General features: G+C 45.3%; 1 protein-coding gene across 1 annotated transcript; it reads right to left on the reverse strand.

The window, feature by feature from the left end:
* Positions 1 to 2129: 2129 nt before the first annotated feature.
* LOC149340076 (uncharacterized) lies at positions 2130 to 9092 on the reverse strand. Its single transcript, XM_089550649.1, has 5 exons — positions 8991 to 9092; positions 7632 to 7804; positions 5817 to 5875; positions 4751 to 4816; positions 2130 to 2389 (listed from the first exon to the last, which is right to left on the reverse strand). The coding sequence occupies exons 1-5, from the start codon at positions 9090 to 9092 to the stop codon at positions 2130 to 2132; spliced, it is 660 nt and encodes a 219-aa protein (XP_089406775.1).
* Positions 9093 to 13663: the final 4571 nt, after the last annotated feature.

A 13663-nucleotide genomic window follows, 5' to 3' on the forward strand; every position in this document is an offset into this window, starting at 1 on the left:
GGTACACGGCCGCAGTCGTACACAACACAAACACAGTCAACGGGCTCACTTTCAAAGCCTACAGCGCAACACACGCGGAGGAGATTGCCATTGCTCTTGCTCTCACTACTCCCAAGTCGAAACACATCATCACCGACTCGCGAGGGGCCTGTCGGAACTACGAGTTGGGCTGGGCTCCCCCGCTTGCCTGGCGCATACTGGAATATAGCTGTCGATCTGAAGATCCAACTCCACGCAACCTGATTTGGGCCCCCGGTCACCAGGGACTCCAGGGAAACGAACAGGCCGATCAGGCCGCCCGCGCACTCTCTCCCCGGGCTATCTCCCTGTCCTTGGAAGGGTACTCCCAATCAGACAATCTGGCCATTACATTCAAACAAATCACCGATTACTACAAGGAGGAGCACCGGCGCTACCCGGCCCCTTGTAAGGGTCTGGATCGCGCTGACGAGCGCCTCCTCATCAAAATTCTTACCAACACTGTACTGTGCCCGGCGGTGCTTAAACATTTCAATCCATCCTTTGATGGCGCGTGCCAGTTCTGTGGGGAGGTGGCTGACACCTTCCACATGGTTTGGGCGTGTCAGTCAAACCCATCTATCCCCCCCAACCCCAACCCCACCAGAGAGGACTGGGAGGCGGCCCTGCTCGGCTGTCAGGACCTAAAGACCCAAAAGGCCTTGGTTCACCGGACGCGGGCGGCGTTGCTTGCCAATGGGGCCCCGGAATAGGGGCTCCACCTAGTATTGTTAGGGGAAAGGGCCAATAGGGCCCACCCCAATCACCTCTCTGTAAATATTTATCGCATTATAAATGTTTTTCACCACCACCTTCCTTCTTCATCACTTCGTCCTGCGTCACGGCGCTCCGCGCGAACTTCTCAGTGACCGCGGCCGTGTCTTCTTGTCTGAAGTTGTTAGAGAGCTTCTCGATGCGTGCCACTCAGTTCACCGTACCACTACTGCTTACCACCCCCAAACCAACGGCCTCACCGAACGATTCAACCGGACTCTTGGGGACATGATCGCCATGTACATTAGCTCCGACAGCTCTAATTGGGATCAAGTCCTTCCGTTTGTGACCTATGCATATAACACCGCATCTCAGGCAACCACCGGCTTTTCCCCATTCTTTCTTTTATTCGGGCGCGAGCCTTCCTGTCTCCTGGACACAATCCTTCCCTACAACCCCGACAGCTCGGAATATACTTCCCTTTCTGACATTACCCGCCATGCTGAGCAGTGCCGCCGGTTGGCTCGCTCCTTCACCGCCGAACGTCAAGGACTCAGCAAACATGAGTCCGATCAACACACGCCCGCTGCCCAATTCTCCACTGGATCACTGGTCTGGCTCTCTGTTCCGGCTGCGTCCAAATTTTCGGCCAAGCACATTGGTCCTTACCGTATCTTAGAGCGTACGTCACCTGTGAACTATATCATCGAACCGGTGACACCTTCTTTGGACCATCGCCGCCGTGGTCGCGACGTCGTTCATGTCAGCCGCTTGAAGCCTTATTACAGCCCTCTCGTCGTCTCCTCGCCTTGAGTCGCCAGGATGGCTCCCTCTTTCCGCGGGGGCAGTTGGAATGAAGAAGATGATACAGTACTACCAACGACGACGAAGCGCTAGCGCCGAGGTGAAGAAGAAGTCCGTAGAAGGCTCGTGCTGGAGAACTGCCGCTTGTGTGCCGGTCCCTCGCCTCGCTGGTTCCCGGACTTCTTGCGCCAGGGTCTTTATCGCTGGTGCTTCAACGTGTCAATAAACCGCTCTACAGGCCATATAATACAATATGATCAAGAGCAGAGGCTAAAGGCGGCATACATAGCTTGCCTCCAGACGAGGCCTACACCGCTTAGGCCTACATCCCAAAGTTTCCAATAAGCATGTTTCCAATAAAAAGAAAATCAGCGCTATTTTTGACGGGAACACAGACGAACCCACACGACATAGATTAACACATTACATCTGTTTTTGCGGCTGTCCGAAAAAAACAGCGCTGCGTTACTTCTAACTGAAAACACTTTTAGGTGTGACTAATATTAATTACAAGCAAAAACAATTAAGCGCCCTAATACACTTTATTCCGTATATTGAAGTTGCAGAATGCCTAGAAAGGCACTCTTGTGCCTTTATGTGCAAGACCGATAGTCAGCGCACAGAGGGAACGGCTCGGCTTGCGGGTAGCGGGTGAACTGCATCTGGGGGCAGCCCAATATCTGGCGAGGTCTGCTCTGCGATACTCCGCTCCCGTCCTTGCAGTTTGTGCCGCCGGACGGGCAGTCGTCGTCGCAGTCGTAGCACGTCTTGAAGAGTAGCGTGGCTGCACTGATGCACAGACTCGAGGTGTCGTAAATCTTGTATACCACACGATTGCTCTGAGACGGGAGTGCTGCAAAATTGAAAACCCGTGCGCATTATTTGCGAATCGTGCAGCGGCACAAGTAAAAGAGACAAAAATAAGGCCGAAAACATGTTAGCCCCTCTCAATGTCCGTCAAGGGCCATGTGCATTGCAGTAGGCTCGTGGACTATAAAGTGCACGGCGTGGATGGAACAGTACGCGAGAGGGCACGCGTTTTGTGTTTTTCCCGAGGTATGTAGCTGTTACCTTCACCGCCTAGAAGTCTGAACCACTGCATTAATAAGACTATTCAATGCATGAAATGCTCAGCATCCAGGCAGGTATTGATCCACACCGATATCTGAGGCAATCAAAATAAGCTTTCGCTGCTGTCGCCGGGTGGTGATAAGGGAGCAGGGTAAGACCTAAAGAAATACATGTAAACAAAAGTTTGTGATGCAGTTCTGTGGTCTCACAGCGCACATATGAGGTCGTCTTTTCGTTACCAAAAGCCGACCTATTCCCCAGGTAACAAGGTGTAAGTATGAAAGGTCGTTTCATAGCCAATGTACTTTTAAAACGCCACAAAATGTGCGCGCCGGAGTTAGCTCTGCATGGGGCTACCGGACAGAAGTGCGGCCTATAGACAATGATGTGAACATAATTAAAAAAAAAACTTATTTCAGATGAGGCCCGTTCTATAGCAGCCGGCGTATGCTTTGAACAAGAGTATTAAAAAGTTTAAAATGTCAGTTCGATGCTGATGTCTCTTTTAGAACGTCCCGATAAATGTGTCGCCACAGCAATGTGTGTTGAGATGCTGGACGTACCTCACGGCGCTTAATCAGCTTGCTGCTACTAGGAATCGCACAAGCTTCTCACGCAGTTCTACATGCTGTCTCGTGCGCTACACTTGCTCGTATATACTGTCGTTCAAAAAAGACCGCCCAGACAGCCCTACATAAAAGGCAGTATTCAAATGGCCCGATATGCGACCCGGGCACAGTAGCAGACGACGGCGCAGACGATACCCCTGCCGCCTCCGGAGTCCGCGAGGAGCCCTATGTTTCTAGACATGATGTTAGTGTACAAACAATAATGCCTTTTTATGCGAAGCATACTACTTTAGCTACCACTTCAGCCCTTCACCGTGGCTATGCGCCTCCAAATCACGTGATACATGACGTCACACCACGTGACACGATGACGTCACGACAGTAGAGAAACGGGGGCCCACCTCGCGCCGTCGCTGTGGTTGTGCGCCTCCAAATCACGTGACACGATGACGCCACGGCAGTGGAGAAACGGGGGCCCACCTCGCGCCGTCGCTGTGGTTGTGCGCCTCCAAATCACGTGACACATGACGTCACACTACGTGACACGATGACGTCACGACAGTGGAGAAACGGGGTCCACCTCGCGCCGTCACTGTGGTTGTGCGCCTCCAAATCACGTGATACATGACGTCACACCACGTGACACGATGACGTCACGACAGTGGAGAAATGGGGGCCCACCCCGCGCCGTCGCTGTGGTTGTGCGCCCCCAAATTACGCGACACGATGATGCTTCGCATTCTCAAGGCTTAACCAAGTTAAGCCTCAGCCGTTTTTTTATTTTCAACTCCATTTTTGCCGTCCATCGCGCACACTGCCCCCTTCAAGCGACAACCGGGATATAACGTTTCATGAGATTTTAGCTATATGAGGAAAATGATCAAAATAGAATCGCCCTTTTACTGCGCCCCCTCATACCTTTCTATCAATTATTTTTGTCCGCCATAGCCATCGACGTGTTTCAGCGATAGCGGCGGTGTGGCCCCGTTTGAGTGAAGGGCAGAATTCGAAAGGAATAAAATATAGTGCGATTGTAAGAGGGTAGTTTTATTTCCTTGGTCCTGATCTGTTGGTTGTCTAGTGCACTAAATTTGCATGCATTAAGCACCGACCAGCATGTTTAGGACTGACCACAGTAATCAGGAGGATTTGCATGCATTGTATAAGCTACAGGTTAAGATTTGTAGAACATTGCGAGGTTAGAACTAGAGTGTGGCTTCACCGTTGGTAACTAAATAAATCGAGAACGCTCTTCTGCACACTGACTAAACTTGAAAGCCAATATTTAGCGTGGTTATTTCTCTCTCAGATGAGTTACACATGGAAATAGAGCAGTTGCTAGTTAAAATATTCTCCTTCTTTACTAGTACATTATCGCTGTCCGTGTGATTCGCAGAAGCTCGTTGTTCAGTTCAGTTAGAGTGAACCATGTGTTGTCCTTGCATTGAGCACAGTCTGCTTGCTTATCTCAGTCGCATAATTTTCAGCATTTCGTAATAGGCAAGAAAATGAAGAATATTCACTATATTCCCATGTGTCAGTATTCAAATAGACTCTGATCAAAATTTACTTACTGAGTTTCAGGTAATAAGCTTCATCGTTGTATGGTGGCAATAAAACTTTCAAATTTTCTGGCAGGTCTGCAATGTTTAACAATAAATGCCGTCAAACAAATCGAAGGAAAAGTACTCGATCCTTTCCATAGGTATTCAATAACGCAGCATTTCATATAGTTCGTAGTTTTCTTCTTTTCTATTTTTTTTTCTTCCTCGCACGTAGCTTAAACGTTCTATCTAGTTCTACTATGGAAAAATGGTGATGAAAAGTTCTCCGCATTTTTTACAGATCTATGGCTCCATGATCACCTTAATGTTTACAGCAATTTTTTGTCAAGAAACTAGCAGAAGCATGAGTACACACCTAGTGTTCCCGAAATATCGGCCAAGAATAAAGCTTTGCTGCTGTATGTGCAAGACCCGTTAATTACACCCGTTCTTCCAAGCGACAATTAAGCCAGCGGCGCCACATTCTTTCTTGGTTCAGCCTAATATATCCATCCATCGACTCAAAATATGTGATAAAAAGGACTGAATAAATAAAAATACATCAATGTTCTGCCAACAGGCAGGAACTTTATGAAGTAGCTCGGAAGTTAATTGTATTCACTTAGGCTTTCGTAAGCGTGGCTCGTCCCATACCTGAAAGAATGAAATGAGGGTTAGTTTTTTTAGTTGAGCTGCTTACCAGTAAACTGTTTTAAAAACCAATAGCAAGTACAATCATTTATCTACAAACGGATGTTTTATTGTCCTCATAAAAGACAGCAATTTTCAGGAAGAATGCGTGACGCACCGATTGTTTTCCTTTCTTAAAATTAATTATAGCTATCCATTTTGGTCTTTCATCAAACTCCAAACTAGTTCTCCATATTCTGTAGTGACTCCACGCAGCATTACGAACCGGCAAAGAAATAGAGCAATTTCTAAAAAGCGATCCTTCAGTGAATACTTCAAGAGTGTATTACTCGAGGATGTAACACTTACATGCGAATCATTATTTTAGTTGCCATGGTGTAGCATTACCGTCAACTAAATAATCACCTGAGACAAATGCGCTTAGAATAGGTGGCAAGAAGCTTACCACTGTTCAATAGTTTTCCAACCCCCGATGTTGGGTCGTGCTCCGTGGTAAGGTTTCCTCTACAAGACACAAATGTTTAGGTTTTAGTTGCTTCGTGAGGAAAGAATTTCGTGCTACGAAGCACACTGTAGATCTACTTGGAACATGAGTACGTAAAGAATGAGTATTGCAGAATATCTTACTTGAAGCTAAACAACACTCACAAGGTACGATGGATGCGGCTTCTAACATCTTACATGTGTGTCGAATGCGCAATGACAGAATACTGATTTGTAATGGGTGGTCATTTGAACCTTTGTGAAATGTTATTTACATAATTTTCTAGACAATAATCACACCTCATGCTTCATAATGGCTGGGTCACCACAGCAACATGTCTTGAAGGTACGTTGTGTTCATCTGCTACGATCGCAATATTTATTATCTCATATGACAGACTTCTTACACTCGCGGTTTTATGGAAGATGGTATAGAATGATTTATCTCATCTATAATATGCTAGACCTAGCGTTTGGAAAGAAGGAACTTCAGGCGTGTCCGTCTGCAAGCATGGGTCATCACGCATCGAGTTGTAACAGCACTACTACCGTCAACAAGAATGCCTCTCTCGTTTCACCGCAGTGTCAGTAAGGGTTGGAATTTTTCGTCCGTGATTTCCAGGCTCATTGTCATGGGTTCAAGAAACCATTCACCCACGGTTTGGATGCGTGGCGTGAATACCACGCCAAGGATGTTTCAATACATAAGACTGGACATAGCTACTACTGCATGCGTAGCTTTTTTTTCGAGCATCAGCAACTTGCAGCATGTGTACGCTGCCAACAGCGAACGCGGAGTGGTCAAATAGGATTATTTTCATTTGTTATCGAGGGATAACGAAACCCTCAGGTGAAATAGTGCGTGAACACGGTAGCACTGGGGGCCTAATCTTCCTTGTGGACTGCTGAATCTGATTTATACAATGTTTTCTGCACTCGAACCAAAGAGTTATTTCGGTTTTTGGTGCTCATCGCCGCGCAGCAGCTAATGGCACCCACACTAACTAGAAGCGCTTCTCCGTAATCGATCGCAACAAGTATTGCTTAAAAGTGCACACGCACAGCCTTTAAGCCAGTCTAGTCTGCGTGCACTATCAGCGAAATATACGGCCTATGTAATGCATTAAACCGCATGTCCATCAAAATGCGCCCAATTAAGTTACGGCGGCTCCTTTACGAGCAGAAAAACTGCTTTTGCATTCTTTTTTCTGAGCCACCTGGCCTTATGTAGCGCTCTGCGCACAGTCAGTTTTACTTGATGTTGCTAAGTGCTACTCTAAGCAACGACTTTACTCCGTTTCCTGAACATAAATCACGATGGGCGTGGTAGCAACATTGTTCTTTTAAAGTTATTCACGAGTGAAATGATAATACTTCTACGTCTTACCCTGTTCATAGCAGTATTGGTAATGCGTTTGTGTATGTCACAGCCCATTATTTTCCAATCGAAAAGCACAGCAGAATATTTTGTGTCTCCCCTACAGGTTTTCGGCAATATATCTACCCATGAACTTTTTTTAAGAACAGAAATATTTGCTTCAAGGAGACAACTTCTGCAGTTATTGTAGAAAACCACTAAATACTACCGAAAAGTATTGCAGAAAAAACATACACTACTACAAAAGAATGCTACAGAACACCAAAAACCTGTCGTTATGACAATACGAGAAAACATTTTCACCGGATTCTGCAGTTATTTGTTCCCGCTGGAGTCTACCGCATTCAACGAGAACATTAGTGTATTTCCTATACCGATGGACTCCAAGCGTGCACTCACTTCACATAGCTGTCAAACTTCCCCCGTGTTTCATACCACGTGGTGCCGAACACCATGTCGCTATTGGGCTTGGTGCCGTCCCATAGGAGGGCGAAATTAACGGCGTTCTCCGGTTCAATTGTTACTCCCGTCCGGTAGCACTCGTACGTCATCAACGGCGTCCGCTGCACCAGCTACAGGGGGCGGGGACGACCTCAAGCTCATCAGAAACTAATAAATAATAAAAACAAAAATAAAGTGAAAAATAAAAATATGTACACCGTACTTTACAGTTAATTGAAATATGTGGTGAACACTCCGCATTGGCCAACTCAATTAATCTGTAGGGCAGAAAATATTTGCCCAAGAAACAAAGGCCTTAAGCCATTTGGTAGATATGCGAATTCCCGTACCGCAACAGCAACAAAAGCAAGAATTTAAAAGTTAAAGCACTTCATCCGTCAATCTCATCATGAACTTAACAGAATGCTTCTAGTCATGAACCAGGAACTGTGTGCATTTGTTCCTACCGGAAACCTTTAAAAAGCGCTCTCTGCTTGCCCGTCTTCAAGTCAAAAAATTCTCTGCAGGTAGCGCCGCCTGAAGGCAAGTTATATACACGGTGTTTCATTTAACTATTTGCACAGTTTTTTCGAACAATGCTTTAAATATCCCCAGGTGGCCGAAATTATACTAGAGCCCTCCACTACGGCTCCCCTTTCTGTCTTTCTTCTTTCACTACTGCCTTCCTCCTTACCCTTACGGGGCGGTTCGGGTGTCCATCGAGATGTGAGACAATTACTGGGTCATTTTTGTTCCTCAAAAAAAAAAACAATTACTTCACAAGAAGCAAACAAAAGCGCTCCCATGTAGGAAAAAAATGTCCGGCGTCGGCGGCCGTTTGCAGCCGTGCAGCCGGAGCGGTCGGAACAACCGACCGCTTCGACAACCTAGGTGTCCCAGCTGGGTCACGTGACCTTGTGGCATCGTCACAGCCTTCCGACTTGATTGCCAGCGAGCTGACTGCAGTCGCAGGTGGCCGTTAAATTAATGATTAGCCACGCGATGTTGCTCCGGAAGAGGGACGTGGGTCTTATAAGCCCCACCACTGGCAGCTCCTACCATTGCAAGGCAGTGGCGCATCGCTTAACCGTGGCACCACTGCGCCCCGAGTTGCATGAGGACTCTCAGGGACCTATGTATGTAATGTCGACAGTCACAAATTATGCGCATTAATCCATTAACACCATCACGTCATACCTTTAAGGGGGAGCCTAAGTGTACCCTCCATTTTTTTTATGTGTCCCTTCACCAAGTGTTCAAGACTAAATCCCGGTTAATACAAGCCTGATGGGACATCAAAATTAGTATAGTACTCACCTCATAAAATGCTTTGGTGTAGCTCGCTTCCACAGCCGAGAGCGTGAGGATGGCAAAGACAGCACGAAGCAAGGACAACGGCTCCAACTTTCTCCTAGTCATCGCAATGATTGCAGGCCTGAAGATACACGTGTTACATTTAATATGAACAAAGTTTATGCACGTAACTATCTATACATGAACAATCTAAGCGAAATTTGTTTGTTTTTTCTTAGCGTGGCGTTGTTTTTTCCTTCTCTTGTGCTGCATTTTCCAAACGTTTCCAACGCCTGGATTTTGTAACACGCTAGAAAAACCTCTTGCATTAATTACCAATTGGCTTAGGCACAGTTCTGCTAGTGGCAACCGGAGCGATGATATGCAGGTAAACTCACAATCTAAACTACCGTAAACTCAACGGTAAAAGAAATGTTTACTCGTACCAAGAGCTGGAAAGTGACCTCGTCTTTTCAGTCTCATAAAAATTCGGTTTCAATTCAAAGGCTGAGTGCATTCTTTGAAAATGCAAGGTCCAACTGAGCTCAAGGCGTAAAATATGAGAGCTTGTTTGTTAGAAAAATGCTTCACTCAGAGAAATTTTCCTCATTCATAGTTTCTCGTTGTAGGCTGAAATCATGGTACAGTAAAAACGGAGTTTAATTTACCAAGTCGTGACTATTCGTTGCATAAGTTTGCTTTAAGGACACTACATGAAAATGATTAATGAACGAATTTAAGCGAACTACTCTCATCTTATTATAGTGCCGTGACTTCGGTTACTAAGACACCGCTCTAAAGAAACCCAGGCAGCATATTCTAAATAGTTACAAGGTAACTGCACAGCACTTGCCTAATATTGTTAGCGGGTGAAACGACTATCAAGCTGCGTGAATCGCCTGTGGCGGATGCCATTTTGTAGCTCTTATTGAGGACGCTTGGCATTGCGATAACTAGTTCACAGCAGATGTCGCCTTTTTGCTCATTTTTTACATGTAGGTCACAAAAATACCATCCAAACTCAAGGAAAATATAAAAATAAGTTGGTCCTTCTTATCATGACCGAGCTGAGGATGCTCGAGGCAAGAGTAGAAAGAGTTATATGCGCAGAAATATTTGGTAAAAGCTGTGGGGCGTTGAAAGGTATATTAGGAACGGCAAACGCGACGAACAGCTGTGCCAAGGCACGCTATAACCACTGTAATACAGAGCGCCAGTCGTGAAAGTAGCATTTTTTTTTGCAGGCACTGCCGTTCAGTTGCCTGTACTTCCCTCAATGTGGCCGTGTTCAGAACGCATGCTGGCCAAAGCCCCTCAGTAAATGTTGCAGTTGCCATCTTTAGGGGAATATGAAGGAGCTTTGAAGAAAACACGAGACCTCAAGCTTAGCTTTACTTCTCACACTTCGTATTAATTTTTTTGTATATAAAAATTGCGGAACATCAAGACATTGTCATGTCGAAACGGTGCTCTGATAATGTCACCGAAAGGCTTCATATTGCGCTGGGCGCCTTGTTAATTCCACCATCTGTGTTCTTCGGCATGCACCAAAATCCCAGTAAACAAAGCCTTTTGTATAGATTATGACAGAAATGTGACCGTCGTTTTTGGAATCAAATACGAGGTATCGTGGAGCCTAATGGATTTATGAAGAGTCTCACCGACATTCGATGGTCCCTATTGCACTTCAAACAGGCTTTCAGGTACTGGTATCATTCACACGCCCAATGGCAGGAACGTTATTCACGGAATTAGGGATAACGCCTCGGAGTTTTGTGGTATTTATATCTCGGTGCTCTTTAAAAAACTAGTCTAGGAGAGAAGCCGCATTGCTTTGAACTACATCAGTTTTGTAATTATAAGTAAATTAAAGGCAAGTTTACGGAATCGAAAGTAAATTGAGGAGTGACATCGATGCAACAGATTCTGCAACGCTGGAGATGGCGGAGAAAAGTTCAGCTGAGGAAACCAAGACAGGAAGAGAAAGCTGGAAAGGATGCCTAATAATACGGCAAATGATCGTGATGCAATTTGCAATAAGGTTGTATAGTGAGCTGGGGTCGGAAGTTAAGGAGGAAATGTTGAAAGCTATGCAGCAACTCTTTCAAATTAAGCAGGTATTAGAAGATTTGCTGCGCGGCAGATTAAATACACACTAGAAAAGTAAAGGCGAGAAAGACAGCATTGACTCTTACAGATAGATCGCAGTAACTTCGGTCGTACATACGTTTGCGATGCCGGTTATCAAAAGAGAACTGCTAAAATGTATAGAGTAAAATGGAACGCTTGGAACTGAAAAATGCTTTTAGGCAGGGCATACGTTTCGAAGACAGTCATTTTTAATTGACGCAGTCCCCTGAAATAGCTATTTGGCCAAAGTGGCGTATATGGCTGGGTTTTCTCGACAAAAGCTATGTGGGACTTTCTAACTGAAGCAGGACTATATGCCAACATAATAGAGCCTCTTGTCGCCGCTGTTGTTCACATTTTTTTATGTCAAGGAGGCAACACACGGTTCAGAAGGACAGAGTGTACAGTCGACGAACTAAAAGTAGCGCAAGGTATTCCGTGTTTAGTGTACGTGGATGATGTGGTACTTTTGCAGATAGCCAAAGCTATCTAAAACTCCTTTCAGATAACTCTGGGGAAAAATCGAGCATTTTGGTATTCAGCCATAGCAGAACAGGAACGGAGTCATGCAAGGACGTAAAGTACCGTGCGTAGGGACATGCAAATATCTAGGGGCTGTGAACTGATGAAAGAAGAACATATCGAAAAAATTCAGAGGTCACTTAAGGCTGCTTACGTATGTGAAGTTGAAAGCATTAGTGCGTGATCGGGAGCGTTCGACTTCGGCGCAGGTCCCGCACTCAGAAATAAAACGAGGACGCGTCTCCGAACGATACCATAAGCGCTGAATCCACAATCGTCCAAATGAAGCATTCGGACGCTAGGTTCGAATATCTGTTGCGGGCTAACCTCCAATCCGACTAAGAAACGTATGCTATATGGAACGAGATATAGAACGACACCGTCCACAATGGCGTACGATACGGGGTTGCGTCCCAGTTTTAATATGTTAATTGCGTTTTGAGGAAAATAAATGGCGAAGTAACAGTCTCACATCTCGAGGGAGACTTTAACTACAGCTTAAGGGGAGAGGTGAAGTCTGCTAAGGCATGCAATTCAAGTTGCATATGTCGTCGGATAAAATCCTTGTCACAAGCTAGCCTCTAACTTAACTACCGTGTATGCTATATGCAAAAAGAAATGGTTTGGTTTGGTTTGGTTTGGTTTATGAGGTTTACGTTCCAAAGCCACTAAGGCTAAGGGACGTTAAACCCCATAAACCAAACCAAACCATTTCTTTTTGCATACAGCATACACGCTAGTCAAGTTAGATGCCTGCTTGTGACAAGGATTTTATCCTTCGACATATGCAACTGGTATGACACCCGGACCGCTTACGACAAAAAGTTGCTTACAATTTTGGTACGAAGATACTCAGGAGTACTGGCGCCACATTGAGGTCAGCCAGCGGGGGGTATATAAGACGATCCAAATGTGTAAAATTGCCTGAAGCTACCCCGCTCGGCTTGCTGTGTGCGTCCTACGGTCGCTTGATGACGCCCTGTTTCTCTTACCGTCAGTAGGATTTTCTGTATCATCTTCGAGTAAACACACCAACGTACGCCGCTGGCGTTGCTCATAATGTGACTATTAAGGCTTTCGCCTTAAAACCCATGAAAGCGGAACGCGGCCATTCTGAATCATAGAGCCCAATAAGGGTACAGTAAATATGTAGTAATACGAGGCCTCTGTAAAGGCTTTATAGTTTCGGGCCCGACTTTTGCGAATGCGGTAGAAAGACTAGAGATGGTAAAAAGTCTAAGAGTCGTGGTCAGATTAGCTACAGAGTTCCATTGAAAGAAAAGAAGCGCTGCTTTACAGGGAGCATGGATTGATCGTCCTTTGAGGCACGGACAGCACGCCGCAAAATATCGTTTGAGATGAGGCCAAAAGAAATGGATGAGAAGAACTGGGCAGCAAAGGCTTGAGATATTTGTGCACTAATAACACGGACACGCGATGGAAGAAAAGGGCTAGAAGCGTGCGACAGGCTACGCAACAACAAGGAAAAGGAAGTTATCACGAACGTAAAAAAAGAAAGACTGCGAAGCCGACAAGGCTAAATGAAAAAAAAACAATAACGGTAACAAAAGAACCATTGTACAAATACGGAGCTGGAAAGAGCGCAGTCCAGAAGGACACGCTGCATGATAATTCCAGGCGCCGTACCCTTCTACTTCAAGCTACTACATTTTGCCTCAGAACCAGGAAATATAGAAGCAAGTACTCTTGAACAGGGGGAGAAACTGTATGGACAGGGAGGTCAACATAATCTGGTACACTGCAAAGCTATTCATTAAGCCACAAAAGAGGACACAGTGACCATCACCTTGCTCGTATTCTTGTATTACAGTACTCTTCTCAGGGTATTTATTTTAATTCAGTGCCATCATCAGTTTGATGACACGATTGCTTTATTTATTATTGCTATTTGTATTGCATGTTTTGCCTTTATTTTCTACTCTTAAAAAAAATTAGCACCGAACCTATATTTGTATGTTTTGCCCTCTCCTGTAAAAATCCCAAGATGGGATTGACAGTATTCCGAAATGAATAAAATAAATAAA

This window comes from Amblyomma mixtum, chromosome 6 (assembly GCF_055824585.1).
Source record: "Amblyomma mixtum isolate Tamu chromosome 6, ASM5582458v1, whole genome shotgun sequence".
In the NCBI taxonomy this organism is placed as follows: Eukaryota; Metazoa; Arthropoda; class Arachnida; order Ixodida; family Ixodidae; genus Amblyomma; species Amblyomma mixtum.

What these genes read in the sequence shown, in the direction of transcription:
- LOC149340076 (XM_089550649.1), bottom strand. Translation starts at nt 9,092, where the DNA reads ATGACTAGGAGAAAGTTGGAGCCGTTGTCCTTGCTTCGTGCTGTCTTT. An exon ending in ACACCAAAGCATTTTATGAG is followed by an intron (nt 7,805 to 8,990) that starts GTGAGTACTATA and finishes CGCCCCCTGTAG; the next exon opens with CTGGTGCAGCGGACGCCGTT. An exon ending in TGGAAAACTATTGAACAGTG is followed by an intron (nt 4,817 to 5,816) that starts GTAAGCTTCTTG and finishes TAAACATTGCAG; the next exon opens with ACCTGCCAGAAAATTTGAAA.